At 42.7% G+C, this 16,111-nt stretch overlaps 1 protein-coding gene and 1 non-coding gene across 2 annotated transcripts in view; both read right to left on the reverse strand.

Moving 5' to 3' along the window:
* Positions 1-1,354: 1,354 nt before the first annotated feature.
* LOC114921663 (small nucleolar RNA U3) lies at positions 1,355-1,571 on the reverse strand. The gene has a single exon (XR_003809966.1). It is a non-coding gene; the product is annotated as a small nucleolar RNA U3 (small nucleolar RNA).
* Positions 1,572-3,103: 1,532 nt separating this feature from the next.
* The window catches only part of micu3a (mitochondrial calcium uptake family, member 3a), a 33,685-nt gene continuing 20,677 nt past the window's right edge, over positions 3,104-16,111 (reverse strand). The window contains exons 8-13 of the mRNA XM_065954307.1: positions 11,321-11,415; positions 11,020-11,191; positions 7,330-7,438; positions 6,819-6,976; positions 6,070-6,134; positions 3,104-4,667 (exon numbers count right to left, since the gene is read on the reverse strand). Of these exons, the coding sequence (XP_065810379.1) occupies positions 4,661-4,667; positions 6,070-6,134; positions 6,819-6,976; positions 7,330-7,438; positions 11,020-11,191; positions 11,321-11,415 (606 nt within the window). The 3' untranslated portion in view covers positions 3,104-4,660. The remainder of the gene's footprint in view (positions 4,668-6,069; positions 6,135-6,818; positions 6,977-7,329; positions 7,439-11,019; positions 11,192-11,320; positions 11,416-16,111) is intronic.

The following is a 16,111-nucleotide window of genomic DNA, read 5'->3' on the forward strand; positions in this document are numbered from 1 at the left end:
GCCAGGGCACTTCCAGAGTACTGCAGAGCAAGGCACCAAACAGCTCTGGTGCACTCCCTGTGTAGCAGCCCCACTCGCACATATCTCCACTAGTGCATATCCACAGATCATGTTTGTGTGTGTACTTCGGGCCTGGATGTGAGAAACATGTCTCACAATAACACAGTGTAAACCAGAATTATCTTCAGGGATTAAATTAAAAATGTTGTTGCTGATGAGGGTTTTGAGTAGTGATGTGTCGGTCATGAACGATCCGTTCAAAACGAACGAATCATCTGGGTGAACGAACTGAACTGAATCACTTACTGAAAAGAGTCGTTCATTTCTCAACTCTCTCTCCTCTCTCCCGTCTCTTGTCTCTCTCTCCTGACCGTAAGAGTCGATCAAAGCCCACCCTCCCTCTCCTTTCATGTCAGTGATACGTACTGACTGAACCAACAGGACGGAGTCGGTCGGGAGCTCTGTTTCACTAAAGCCCGCCCCTACTTCTCCCTCTCATGTCTCCAAAATTGAGGAAGTAGAAAATATATTATTTAACATTTAGGTGTCGCGGAAATGTATGTGCTTTTTATAGCTGCCGTCAGTTTACAAACAGCTTTTATATCCAACTAAATTTCACTCAGCTGACTGTTTTAACATCTACTAACCATCGTGTTTCAGTCAGTACTGTGTGTGTGTGTGTGTGTGTGTGGCTGGTGACTCGCAGTCTCGCTCGTTCACGTTCAGTCAGAGTTTCGTTCACTGAACGAACTGAACTTGAGCTCCGACGTGAGTCTCTCTCTTCCTCTCAGTCAGTCAGTCAGTGAGTGATTTGTGTACTGAACGTACTGAACAGAACGGTCGGGGAAAATAAATGTGATTGTTTTAGCAGCTTTCAGTTTGCAAACTGTAGCTTTATCCAACTAAATTCTCAGCTCATTAGTTTATTATTCACCACCGGCTGTTCTCAGTACGATCGCGAGCAGAACTAAACGTTTGGCCGTGTTTCAGTTTATTAAATTCTGATTCACAGACAGAGCTGCAGAGAAGTATTAAACGATTCGGTGCACGAATCTTTTGAACAAATCACTTTACTGAAATGATTCTACTGATTCAGTACACTGAAAAGAACTGCTTTTCCCATCACTAGTTTTGAGGAGACATCGCCCCCTTAATTGAAACACAATAATGAGGAAAACAATTATCAGAACAATCTCAACCACTCTGACAACCGAGTCTTATTCCTGTTCTGTAAGAGTATTATCAGGTTTAAAGTTTACCAAAACGGCGTGAACCGGTTGCATAGGTCTGCGTTTTAAAGTTTTCTCCGTATATTGACTGTACAATTCATTATATTACTTTCACACAAATGGTAACCACTCTGATCATATTCTCTTCCTCAAAACTCCACAAAGGAAGTTATGAACGATCATCAATGACAGAGAACATATGAAGTGAATCATTATTCTGTGTCCGCTTCACGCTCAGAAGAGAATATCACGACTCATCATCGTGGTTAGCGAGACCAAACACTTTAGAAACACATTTCTCAAGTCAGAAACTATAGAAATGATCCCTGAAAGTATAGTCTTAACTAGATAATCAGAAGAGAGCAGTGAGTGATGTGCGGGGAGATCACTCTCACTCATGGTTCATCGTTACTGTCGCAAACTAGTGAAAGACCGGTGACCGATGGAAACGTTTAATCGTAACTAACCGGAGAGATCACCATAATTACCTTCTTGTGTTTTTACAGCTGATGGTGGTGATTTGGATTGTGAACAACCCACAATGCTTTGCGAACCGAGTAATGGACGGTAGATGTTTTCACCATGAAATATTAAGATATGTGTCTGTTCTAACCTATGGTTCTAACTTGCCATAACTTTGTAAATTGACCAGCTTTTTTTGTTTATTTCGTAACGACCAGACAGTGACAACGTTTAATGTACGAAAATGAATAACGTTGTACTTTACGTGAGATTCAGGGGGCAGATGGTGCGTTGTTTGTAATGCTCCTGACAGAAACTTGTGCAGAGACAGAGGTATAGTTCCGCATACACTTTCAATACCAGATCAGCCTGTGTAATAAGAGCATTAACCATCGTTTGTATAGATGAATTTAACAGGTTAATGGGTGGTCGAAGCTGACTTCCGATACTCTGTGTACATTATTTTAATTGACTTAATTTACGCAAACATTTGCCTTTAGGTTACTGTAGACTTGACTGCATGGTCGTTGGTTTTCAGTTTTATGTTTGGTCACAGAAAGAGGACAACATTTAATTATCGACGAGGTCAAATTATGTAACTACTCAAAAAAATAAAGTTCAACAGTGCGGTTCCGAAATTTAAAATCCTATTAACATTATTATTAACAATTTAATCACTTTAAGAAAAAAATGTAGCTACAAAGTCCGTGTTCAGAAAGAAACGCTAAACTATCGTTTGTTTGGGTCTCGTTGGAATCGCAGTGGATTGTGGGATGCGTAGTTCCTTAACTCTTTGAAAATAATATTAAGTCTTCAGTTTTCGCCATTTTCTTCGTTTTCGATAGCGTTTTTTGCACCAAATCAATTTAGAAATATTTTCTGAAATGTCACTGAAACCCACGCTCAAGCGTTGAACTCAAATTACTTAACTTTCCAGAAAAGTATGATCACATTTCAACAGGATGTCATGATAGCCTATTCACTATTTTTGTAGTATTCCTTTTCAATTTTGCATCTAGTAATACCATTTGAGGAGTATTTAGGACCCGTACATGGGAGAGATTTCAGACAGATGTGAGACCAAATTTATTTTGCATTATTAAGACTGCTGTTTCCAAACGCAGTATCTTGCTCCTTAACGATGGCTTCCTCAAACTCTTTCTCCTTCTTTAACCTGAGTTCAGTCCAATCAAAAACAAGTAGTAAAGTCTGACCCTTACTGGTTTCTCAAATATTTGTTCGCAGGTTAATTATTTTTCTTTTAAGTAAGTGAAATGTTTGCTGTCCTTGAAATATTTTTGCATTTCGTGAAATGTTTTAGGTGTCTGATGAAATGTTTGTTGCAGTCATGAAATATTTGTGCAGTTGACCTCCAGGGCCACCGTATAAAAGTAACATGGGGAGGGGTGAAATATTTGCAACAAGTCTGGTTTAATGTCAGTTTTTCAGATAACGTAGATAATGAATACAAGGCACCTCTGTAGATTTCCATCACATATACTGCATAAAGTATTCAAACCTAAAACAGGCCAACGTATTCAGAAAGAAGTCGTGATAAATATTGAATAAAGAATATCTTATGGGCTGCACAGTGGTTAGCTCTGTCACTTCCCAGCGAGGAGGTTCCTGGTTTGAATCCCCGTCTGACAGGAGTCTCTCTGTGTGGAATTTTCATGTTCTCCCCGTGCATGTGTGGGTTCTCTCCGGGTACTCCGGCTTCCACCCACAGTCCAAAGACATGCTCGTTAGGTTAACTGCTGACTCTAAATTGCCCCTAAGTGTGAATGTGAGTGTGGTCTTATGTCTTATGCTGCATTCAGGTGCTCCTCGGATGGTCCCAGTTTGGGAAGTCGTTCTCCTGACTTCAGAAAGTTGGAATGTTGTAACAGCAACAAACAGCGTTGATGCTATGAAGAATATGTGTGAATGTCTGTGTTATGAGTTATATTTGAGCAAAAAGTTGATGTGCAATATGTAAATTAATCAAAAGTATCTCGACATTAATTAAACATATTTTTCCCTCGATGTGATGACGAATATGACGTCAAGTCGGCAGGTCGGGCACCTCATTTTTTGAAAAGGAGTTTCCGGAAACTCCTTTTCCTGATATCACTTGAATGCACCATATATGTCAGCCCTGTGATTGACCAGTCCAGGGTGTAACCCGGCCTCTCGCCCAATGACAGCTGGGATCGGCTCCAGCCCCCCTGCAACCCCGAGCAGGAAAAGGGGTCTAGATAATGGATGGATGTCTTTCATGCTGATACATCCAGGTCAAACATGTCCAAAGGTGCAGATTACATATCGGATAAAGATCAGTGATTAGGTTAAAGACTAAACAATTAACAGCATTTCTATTCTACCTTTTAGTGTTTTTTCTTTGCTAATGTATTCCTTTAAACCACTGTAGTTAATCCTGCATGTTTAATTTTATCATCACATGGGGTTGTGATTGTTATATCATTATATTTGTGCTCCTTCAGTTTGTAGTGCAGCCGTTCAAACAATAACTTTGCTTTTGTACACTGGTCGGAATAAATTACATTTCATAACATCACATTTACAGCTCCATTTAAAAAACAAGTCACAGTCTCACTGACTGTTAAGGAGGCACCATGCATCGAGGATAAAGTTATATTATATAATAATAACTGGAATCAGATCTATGTCACAAACAGGAGGAGAGGAGTCATGTTGCTAATAAACAGGAAGTCAGTCAGCTGCTGTGTGCGGTCATGCTTGTAGTTATCATCTGCGTTGGACGTCTGCTCTTGAAGACACAGAGTTGTTTTCTCACTTTAATTTAACCCGTACTTCAAAATGCTTCCTTCATTTTTTGTGTTTTTATTGCCCGCCGTTAGACTCTCTCCTCTTCTACGGCTTCTCCTGGAACCTCCTCCAGAGCTGGTGAACTTGTTTCCCGGCCTCAGAGCGGACGCAGTCGGAGAAGGAGGCGTGGCGTCGTCCCTTCACCTGGTACACATGGACAGAAACAGAGGCACAGTGACGTACAGAGCCAGAACGTGTTATGGAATAGTGAGGTGAAGTACATCAAGAGAGATTAAAAAAAGTATTCCTGTAATAAAAAACGATGTTCCAGGTTGTTTTAGGGTAAAAACAAAGTTGAGAAAATGTAATGGGGTAGATTATGAGAGACACTTAACTAATAAAATGGAAGAATAATACATCTGGTAAAAGTCACTTTAAAGACAGGGTTGGTAATTTTCAAAAACTAGCATGATTTTGAAAGTAGCATTCCCTCAGTGCTCCATCTGCACCCACCACCTCCCCTCTGTGCTCCCTCATAAGCCACGCCCCCTCACTTACATGAACGAGTGCCGTTTCTCCAGAAGTGGACCTCAGCTCATCTCTTACGTTGTGTAGAAGCTACGTCGTCTCATGTCTCATTCAGCAGTAAGTAAACTCAGTATAAACTCTGTCATCTGTGACGCTCTTTGAGTGTGGGCTAGAGCACGCAAGAGGTAGAGAGCGAGCAGGGAGACAGGGAGGCGTAATTGGTTCTTCAGTTTGGTACCTCGTGGCAGACATTGGTTGAAGATTTTACAGGCTTACAACTGATACAGATGATAGATTTTTTTTGTTCCTTTTTCAGAGAACTTGAGTTATTATTTCTGTCAGGACCTAAAGACAATTTCAACCAAAATCTTAAACAGTGGATCTGGAGGAAATTACCAACCCTGCCTTTAAACTCAAATTTCCCATTGCCGTTTGTGCACCACAGAAGGACCAAGTACTGAGTCAGGATCTGAGACTGTATAAAGAACAGACATTAAGTACCTCATATGAAGCCAAAAGATTTAGAGCGCCCTCTACTGAGGGGCTGCAGTAAATATCATAAACCATAAAACTGCCTTCTCCATGTTAACAATTAGGACATGGATTAGAGGTTAGATTCTTTGCCTGATGCAGAGACCATACCAACCTGGCCTGCATCCCGGTTTTGAGGTCAGATAAAGGTCTATCTTTTTCTCTCTTTGTAATAATCCTGGGTCTCGAGCTGAGCCGGCCGAACCCAGAAACAGAAGAGAGTAGAGTGGGAGTAACACACAAACGCTCACAGGAGCAGCTGATAGGGGATGTGGTCTGTGACGTGGTCTGGCTTGCCGATGCTGTCTCACTCCTCTGAAGAGGGGACAGAGTGTGGATCACTTCATCCCCCCATAGTGACTGACTCAGATTGAAGGCAAAACATCATATGGGCGTAAATATCACGGCTTGAGACGTGTGGTCTAACATGGTACGGGCTCTAAATACTCCTCAAACTCTCCTCATCACTCACTCTGGATACAAAACTTAAAACAACAAACAGTGGCTATTATGAGTGCAAGCAAGCATTTGAATTGTGAGTGGTACTTATCTGCTCGCCAGCTCCTTCTTCAGACAGGACTTAAAAGAGGTGGCACGCTCCACAGATTTATAACCCTGAGAGGAGGTCGAGGAGACGTCATGGCAGGAAGAAAGGGAGGAAGGAGGAGAGGTACGAAGCAGCAAAGATGTAGAAAGGACGCAGGAGCAGTCGGAATAACAGCAGCACAGGTGAGTGTGGGAGCAAACGAGGTAAGGAGAGAGGGAGACAAAGAGAGAGGTGTGTTAATAAGCCAAGACTGCGAGGCCAAAGAGCATCAAAGAACTAAAAGAGTCATGAAACGAACACAATTAAGGTTCACTTTTTATTGAAATGTTCCAGTTTGTGACTTTTCATGTGCAGGGGTTTACTTCTGTTGTATCTGAATTCACCACCAGAGGGCAGTGTTCCTTCTTGCTGAGATTACTCAGCGGTTCTAGAAGGTGGTTTCCAGTTCATGTCGTCACAGCAACATTAAAGCTGTTGAACCTTCATGACCAAGATTTGACCTCCTGAAGAAAAGCACAACCTTCTCTATCTTGCTCTGTGTAGATTTTCAAACAGCTATTTCATGTCCATCCTTATAAAATTAACAATTTTATTCAAGGTATACTTTAAGTGGTTCCCAACCTTCTTCCCCCCCCCCCCAAAAAAAAAAACTTGAAACAAAGGACCAACATGAACAAGAATTGACTTAAAAAATGTGCTATCTTGACGACCCTTATTCAACCTCTTCTTGTGCTGATCTGTGTGTTTCTCACCCTGGCTCCTCTGTGCAGCCGGTCCTTCATTATCCCGATGAACTCCTTGTAGGAGAGCTGGTCGTCGTGGTCGACGTCAAAGATCTTGAAGATGGTGTTTACAAGGTGACGTGTCAGCTTCAGCCCCGTGGCCACATAAACCGCTCGGGCAAACTCATCTAGTAGGAGAGTAAATGTACTTAAATTATTTCAGATTATACTGAGATACTCTTTTTTTTTTCCTGCAGAGGGCGCTTTCTGCTATTGGCTGTCTTTGTTTGATGTCAGTAGCTGATGAAGAGAGGCGTACAGACGTGATGGAAGCAAGGGGGGATTTTAAAGTTGAGGAAGCGCCTTGTTTAGAAGTGAGATTTGAGATGCCAGGCGGGCAGACAACACAAAACAGTGTATTGCAAGAGACAGAAGAATGACACATAAAGCACAACACACACAGGGAAGCGGATTTTAACCCTCTAGCTGCCCAAACGAGAGAAAGAGGGCTAATGCGTTTTGAGGATGACATCCAACATACCTTGTCCGATGGAGCGAGAGGCGAAATTGTACATCTGCATGGCGATGGCGAAGTCCTCCAGGTTGTTAAGAAACTGGAAGAAGGATCTGAACTCATCGAAGGTGATTCCCTGAAACACCAGAGACGGCACATGTGACATCGACCACCGCAGCAGCGTGAAAGTGAAGAGTACTACAGTGTTTCAGTGCGGACTGGCATCCAAAGGGACCTCGACAGGCATGCATTCAGCATTCCAGGAGGCCCATCCACTCCGCTGTCTGAAGTATCAACCCCGCCAAAATAAAAGCATCTGACTGCAATGCATTCTGTTTAACAATTACTGCAAAGGCCCATTAATGGCGTTCAAAGTCATTAATGGCGGGATCAGAATCCTGATGTGTCTGCAAACAGGCTTAATGCTGAAGCCATTCAACAAGTCGCTGTGACTGCCACATGCTCTCTGCTGTGAATCAACAAAAACCTTAAAGGGGACATATTATGAAAAATCCTCTTCTACAGTGTTGTTGAACATATATTTGGGTAACCTGAGTGTCTACAGACCCACAACATGTGAAATAAACCCATCCAGTCCTTTGTTTGTGGTCTACATAAGTATTATAACACAGAGAAAAATGCTCCGTTTCAAGTGTGCTCAGCTTGTGATGTCACATTGGGACTTAGATAAAAAAAAAAATCTCCTCCCCTCCCCTGGTATCTCCACCCATGGACTCCTCCCCCAACCTAGAACAAAACTTTTGCGCAGGTCCGCCATTTTTATTCTCTCTACAGAGGAGTGATGTCTACCACGAAAACTCAGGGGGGGCTCATTGCATTTAAAGAGACACACACACCAAAATGGAGCATTCTGAAAGAGCTGGTTTATACAGGGTCACAAACCTCCTCTGGTGCTTGAGTCATGTTATATTTTGACCAAAGCACAGCACAGATGTTTCATTTAGACCACAGGGGACTGTTTGAAAAGGTGGAAAAGGGGGATAATATGTCCTCTTTAAACTAGATTAATATCATCATAGAAGTGAGGGAAGCACTCTTTTTACATTCACAAGAGTAGATGCAGATCAATACAAAAATAAACAACCCGGTAGCGGTGTCTTTAGTTAGCTAAACAAAGGTGGCGAGGTAACTGAAGAGCAGGAAACACTGACAGGTTGTGACTGCAGGTTAGTGTGTTGTACGAGGCAGAAAACCAACCTGCTTCTTCAACAGCATGAAAAGGAAAGAAGGGAGGGACAGAGAAAGTGTTGGGCTGCACAGAAACAACACGTCAATGTGTAGATTTTTATTTATCTGATTTGTATAGATTGATTGTATAGATTGAGAAGCCCTGTTCAGACTGCCGTTTCAAGCCGCAACATTTACGCCCCTTTGACGATTTGTCTTCCCTAATCCTAACCCTCCCTTGCGGAGTTGTAACCCCCAATTTCCACATACTGTGTGCTCCGCCGCCCCACTAGGTTTGTTTCTGGAGCGTGAGCTGCAACTACAAGATCACACAGGAATAAAGAGAAGAACCTGCAAAAAACATGTTGCTTTATCTTTCTGAGGATGACTTGTAGTTCGTACGGTGCCTGTTTTGACGTCATGTTGGATATACACGATAAGGGGTCTGTATGTTGTGTTTTAACTTGAAATTGACCGGACGCTTTGTGTGTTTCCCTATCTAACTTCCTGCTCGGGTCGTTCTATTCTGTCCAGCTCGACGCGTGCATGCAGCGTACTGCGAAAATAGACTCACAGCGTATTTAAAAGGGAGCAGAGTGTAGTGGCACTGCTGGTACGCTCCGGAGACAGACCACACCGCGCGCTGTGGAAACTCAATCATTGACTAGAGTGGAGGAGAAATTGGGCGTTATGGGGGGGACTAAGTGACCCCCCCCCCTCTGTCCCGTCCTCAGAGGTAGTAACAGGGCGTTACAGAGGAGAGACTGGATCAGCTGAGCCAGCGAGGGAGCGCAGCGCTGTGTGTGTGTGTATGTGCATGTCTGACTGTGAGTGAATGTGGAGCTCCTGCTGCGCCGTGCTTCCACAAAGCCGAAATGTAATGTAAATTCACAGACTGGAACGGCAATGTGACGCTGTCGTGGAATCAATATGAACGTGCGAGGATGTGATGAAGGCTGAGCTTAGTTACGGCACTTTTGCATAAAAAAAAAGGCAGTATGAAAAGGGCGATAGATAGATAGATAGACCATTTTCATTCACATAGAGCTGGAGGTGTGGTCAAGTGGTAGTGTGTGTGTGTGTTTGTGTGTGTGTGTGTGTGTGTGTGTGTGTGTGTGTGTGTTTTTGTGTAGGTGTGTGGTCAAGTGAGGCAGCGCTGAAGCGTGGAGAGCCACAACAGCCTCAGGCAGAGACGAGTGTTGGGAAATTTCGGCTGCTCTACGTAGATGGCTGGAAGGAGAGAAGGACTATAAAAACAGGAGGAAGGAATCAAACAGAAACACAAAGGATCGAGGAAGCTTGATAACAATCCAACACCGCTTTGTAATGTACTGATAGAGATTATAGAAATTTAAAAAACAGCATGCCACAATTTTAACTAAGTGTGGGCTGAACAAGCGGTAACCTCTGGTGTTGACGATTAAAACTGCAGTTCCCAGAGACCCCTTGTGGCAGTCTCCAAATGCCAAAGATTAATGCATGTTACCATGACAACCTGCTACCCCAATACTCGTGACTATGAAACATTTGATTTGGCACAAAAAACTGCGTCTTTTTAAATGTGACTTAAGCCATTGTTATCGTGTTTATGCTGTTTATACAAGTGTTGCTCTATCTTGTAGTTTGTGTTGTTGAATATATAAATTACATTCACTGTGGCATGACAAGGTTATTAGTATGTTTCCTTTTAGCTAACTAACTAGCTAGCCTGCTAACAAAAACTGTCCATTGCATACGCCGCCGAGGGGCATGAAACATGGACAAAGTAACAGCGAGCTCCACCAATCACAGACGTCTCTGTGGCACTCTATGATTGTGGGTATCAATCAATCAATCAATCAATCAATTTTTATTTGTATAGTGTCAACTCATAACAAGTGTTATCTCGAGATACAAGCAGGTAAAATACCTTACTCTTTGTCTTTTAGTAGGGTAGTGTAGTTCTTTGCCCCGATATCGTGAATAAACCGTGTAGTTCTTAAACGAGATTGATCTCAGACGACCTTGTGTCTCCTACAGGAGCATAAATCATAGCTTCACTCTCAGGTAGCTCATGGTCAGTCTACCTATGATGGTTATGACATTATGGCTAATAATCAAATCCGCATTGGGAAAACTAACGAGATCTTACTTCCTGAACCACAATGTTATTAGGGGTGTGGCTCATTTGACTGACAGGTGGGTGTGTTCTCGCTGTTTGCCGCCTGCCTCATCACTACCTCTCTTTTTTTTCTGTTTCTTGATGGAATAAAAGTTTGCATTCCACTATGGCTAACGCAATAGTCAGGCTTCATAATGGCTTTTCAGAAACCAATCAATGACATCACTGAGGCAACGTCCATGTTTTATACAGACAACTAAGGATGTCAAAATTTCCAATACTTAAGAAGCATTCGATACCAAGAGTGTTAAAATTCCATTATTTTGCAATTTTGAAACAGTATTTTTTTTTATGCTTTTATTTTGTACTTTTGAAGTGGTTTAAGCTAAGAGTACTTTCTATGGTGTTTTGTTGTTTTGATGCCTTACTTTCTCGTCAGGTATACAATGGCGAACGTTCTCCAGGTAGGCACTGATGTTCTCCACGTTGGTGAAGCGCAGCAGGATTTTGGCAAAGTCTTCTTCACTGATGGTGGTCATCCCTTTAGAGTAGGTCAGAAACTCTATCTCCAACACCTCTGTCTGAAGGTTATCCATAAACCTGAAACACAAAAAGCAATAAAAACAGGAAAAGGGGGGGGGGGGGTTTAAGGAAAGATAACCCGGTTATTTGGTTAATGTTTAAAACAGAAGCCCAATATTTTAAGGTGTCAACTGCACATTTTCTTACCTGTAGAAGTCATCAAACGTAAGCTCCGCCTTCCCTTTCTTCCCAAAGAAATGCACCAACAGGGTGGTGTCAATGGTGATGCTCTCGTCTGCTCGCTGTTAACCATCAGAGAGGGAGGAATAAGCACCTGTTAGTTACTGATCAATACAAATCAAGCACTATGGCTGCAGAAGAAGCAGTGGGCGGGACAAGTCCATCATCAATCCAACATGGCGACCGTGGTGCCAGGCTTAGCAGGAAGCATCGAAACACCGCCAATCAAACGAAAGAGCTCAGACAACAGTCAGCGGCCATCATGACATCAACAAACCAGTCTAGGCAGCTAATAAAAAAACCTCTCAGGATTAGTATATTAACACTATGATAAAAGGATTGGTGGAACCAGGGGTGAAAGTAGTCCAGTACGGTCCGGTTTGGTCCGTTCCTGCGTTCTGCGCAGTACTGGAAAGAGGCGGGAGCAGCTGCCTGTCAAAACCCACATTCAAAACCAGGCACTTTTTCTCCTTAATAATTACTTCTAAGTCGTTCCGATATTCCTTCTGAACTGTCTGTGCTTTGTTTTGATCCGTGCTGGACGAAGACACCTTCATGACTGCTAATTAACGTGAGCTCGAGCTTCCTCCAGCGCGCTACAGCTGACGGATATTGAGGGCTGTGGAGTTTTGGCAGGTTTATGTTGTTTGCAAAATCTCCCAAGTAAAAATGTGTAGCAGAATACGTTTTGATGTTTCACGATATTCTGTTTTATTCCAACAGCACTGACAGAAGCTCAGACAAGCTGTGTGTGAGGTGACGATCAGGGATCGCTCTGTCACTCATTTCAACGCCATGCGACTTCACACAGCGCCTCTGAAAGCATTTGACTTATTGTCCCGGGACATCAATTTCAAGCGTTTTATTCCTTTCAACTCCATATAGGTTTTAAATATTGAAACATTTATTTTAAGGATGCATGAAGCCGAGGAGAGTTGAACAATAAGAAGCGATGAAGGTCGTGGTCGTCGTACCGGCTTGAGTTTGAAACTACTTTCACCCCTGGGTGGAGCTATTTAACTTCAGGAGGATTAAAATGTAAAGAGTACAAAGTTAAAATGGGGTGATGAGGTCAAATGGACAGACAGGTTTTTGTTCATTTGGATTCAAACATTTATATCTATGCTGCCTGGACTGGCAAGAAGTGTTGCTGCAGCAGCATGAAACAGACCGATACCGCTGAAGACACGAGGAGCGCTCAGGTAGCAAAGACAAATGAAATTACAAAGAGGAGTGGGGGTAAGCAAAACATAGAAAGGAGGACAGTTTGTCAGACAGCAGAGAAGAAAGAGATGACCAGAGAGAGAGAGAGAGCGGGAAAGATAACATGAATAACTAAGACTGAGACAGAGAGTACACAACACTTACCTGTTGAAAACACAAGGACACACACACACACACACACACACATGCGCTTTTCTGCCAATGCCACATCGACACACATCAACCGAACCTCAAATCACAAACAGCAGAGTGAAACAACACAACCACAGAAGCACAAATGCAGCGGCTGTGGGCCGATTCCACCTTTTTCCGTCTACAGAGGAGAATTGTAGTTTCATTTATTTGAAAGTTGTTCTGTTTATTTCTTTGTTCCTTTCATATACTTACTCCATGTGAATATATACATGTGTGTTTACTGTCTGACCTTCGTCATTTAAAACAGATTAAACATGCTTAGGTAGGTTCGTAATGTTTGCTCACGCTATCATCTGTTGTTTACATTTCTTAAACCGCTTACAACAGAACAAGGTGACAGTGGGAAGATTCATCAGCCCTTAAGCAAACTGTTTCTAAGTTCGTACTTCACTGTTTGTATGTGTTGAAGGGATAGTGACGCAGGGTTGAAGCAGGTTGTCTGAGGCACTTGTCCAAAGTAAGTATTACTCAGGAGATCCAGCTCAGCACTGACGCTTGATGGAGAAACCAGTCGAAGGTTCTGGTGATGGATATTTGTAAACTGTGAGCCCAGGGTTATGAACCTTGAATAGAAATGTGACTACAATATAAGTTTGTCAGCCCTGTGACTGCCTGGCCAACAGGGTGTGACCGCACCTTTCGCCCAATGACAGCTGGGATCGCTCCAGCACCCCCGTGACCCGAAATGGGAAAAGCAGTTAATATATGGGATGGATGGATGTAAGTTTTGCAGTCCTGCAGTAATGCAGGTGTTGTACCAGATCGCCATGGTGAAGAAGGAGTTGAGCCGGAAAGCAAAGCTTTCGATTTATCAATCTACATTCAAACCTTCGCCTGTGGTCATGAGCTACGGTCAGTGACCAATACAATGACATCGTGGATACAAGCGACTGAATTGAGTTTCCTCTGGAGGGGGTGTCTGGACTTAGCCTAAGAGAAAGGGTGAAGAGCTCAGACATGCGGGGGAGTTTGGAGTAGAGATGCTACTCGTTCTCATCGAAAGAAGTCAGTTAAGTTGGTTCGGGCATCTGTTTCTGTTTCAGATGCCTCCTAGTCGCCTGCCTTTGGAGGTCTTCCGGGCATGCCCAACTGGGAGGACATCCGGGTCAAACCCAGAACGCACTGGAAGGATTATATATCCCTTCCCGCCTGGGAACACCTTGGAAATCCCCCCCTAGATGAGCTAGAAAATGTCACTGGGCAGGAGGACTTCTGGGTCTACTCGCTTAGCCTGCTGCCACGACGACCCGGCCTCAGATAAGCGGAAGAAAATGCATATTTGGATGGATGTAAATTTTCAGTTTGCACTGTTTTGTTTTGTTTTTGTAAAATGACACAACACATGGTCCACATGTTATGCTAACCTTATCAAAGCCGTGTATAGCCTAGCTTCTATGGGGGCCGGTTTCTCAATAAAGGGGTCGAGATGACAGCTTCTCCTGTGGCTACTATAGACAAGTACCTCAAACAACTCTGCTTGAATGAATCCAAACTATTTATTTAATGCAACATCAGAAAAAGGTGACTGTGCTGTTTCTGCAGTGTCATCACAAAGGGGTCTTAAAACGCCCATCTTTTCCCCGTCTTCCTGCCATGCCCTTCTCAGCCATCTCCCTGTCCAATCCAAGGCCATGCTGAGGTCATTGCAGACATCAGATTGTCTGGAATCTAATGTCGTATGAAAGGGGAAGAGCATGAAGCCATTTCCATTTCTAACATCATCATCATCATCATCATAACCACGATGCAATTCGTGGTTCTACCTCAAGAGTAAAATCCTAAAATCCAAAGTGGGATGATAAAACGTCAGACAAGATGACACAGGTTTTACAGAAGTTAAATAAAACAAAGTTCTTCAAGTGTGAAAACTGTACTTTCACACATTTGACAGAAGCTGCAGTAAGGGCCTGTGTCCAACTGGTGTTTTCTTCTGGGCAGAAAAGCGCTGACTGTGCACACGGGAGCGCTTGAATGTAGCATCTCTTGAAAATGGCCGCTGTATGACCGACACTGCTCCGTTAAACGATGGCCACGCTATCAGGGCTCTGATCAGACGGGGAGTAAGGACCTGACAGATCTTTTCATATGGTTGGCTGGTTGAAAAGAGTCCTGGTGAAGTCAACATTGCCTTTCTGAGAAGTTGAACGTTTTTAAACTCGGTGCGACCACACAAAAAAGGCTGTCTCGCAAGAAAGACGCTTTTCTCTGGGCGGCAGTATGTTGCAGAAAACACTGTCCTCATTGGGAACAATTGAAAAAAGAAGCTAAAACGCTAGCTGGACACAGGCCTTTACTCGGATGCTTTGTGTGACATAAAATGTGTACATTCATTTCCTCAAAAACGAGCAAATGACTCGACGAGCGGGGATGATGTGATTAAGATGCCAAAACAACCACAGGTGATTGAAATGTAACATATATATCACACGACAGCTCTTTCTTTGAGTGTTGTAAGCCCTTAAGGATTCAACTTATGACCCCTCAAGAGAGGCTAGGCCAAAAAATATCATAAGCACTTCATGCTAGCAGCAATAATTATCTTCAGATTGTCTCAGGTGAATACGTCATAGAGGCCTTGAGGAGTAAAAGCGTCCCATTCATCGAATGTAATAATGGGCAAAGCAGAAAAACAATCAGATAATTAATTATTAAATTAAAGATAATAAAAAAATCTTACAAATAAAATAACCCTGTAGATGTTCCAGCTGTCATCTATCAGTTTTTGGACCGCCATAATTCCGGACGGTTTCTGGTTCACTTTGTGGTCCTCTCTTTGATCTGGGACTTATCATACTTCTAAACCCAGACACACTGAAACCATTACAGACGTGTCATGTCAGCATCTTATTTTCTGTCTCACTTAAGGTCTCTTCATTAAGCCTTTGATTTCTGACAAAAAGGAAAAAAATACTTTCTTCCTTTTATCTTTAAAGTGACGCAGCACTGACGTCTTTATGACACACGATCTGTTCATACATCTAGACAGCATCCAGGTGTGTTGGGTCTCTGCCTTTCGTCCCTCCTATCTCCATATTATAGGAATTATACTGTTTCTTCTCATGCTTTGTTTTTCTGTGGTTATGAATGATTAAGTAAAAGAAAAAGCAGAGACGCCTAAAATCAATCTTTGTTCTCCTTCTGTAAATGGATATGTGATTAGAGATTTACTTTTAGAAAAAAAGAGGAACTTTAGTAGTTCATGTGCATGTTTGTGTTAGCTTGTTTAGCTGGTTTGCCAGTTGTTTTGTTTGATTGGTTTAGTTGGTTTGGTTGACTGTTTGGTTTGGTTTAGCTGGTCTGATTTGATAGGTTGGTCTGGTTTGGTTGGTTTAGTTGGTC

Source organism: Labrus bergylta, chromosome 1, assembly GCF_963930695.1.
Source record: "Labrus bergylta chromosome 1, fLabBer1.1, whole genome shotgun sequence".
Taxonomy (NCBI): domain Eukaryota; kingdom Metazoa; phylum Chordata; class Actinopteri; order Labriformes; family Labridae; genus Labrus; species Labrus bergylta.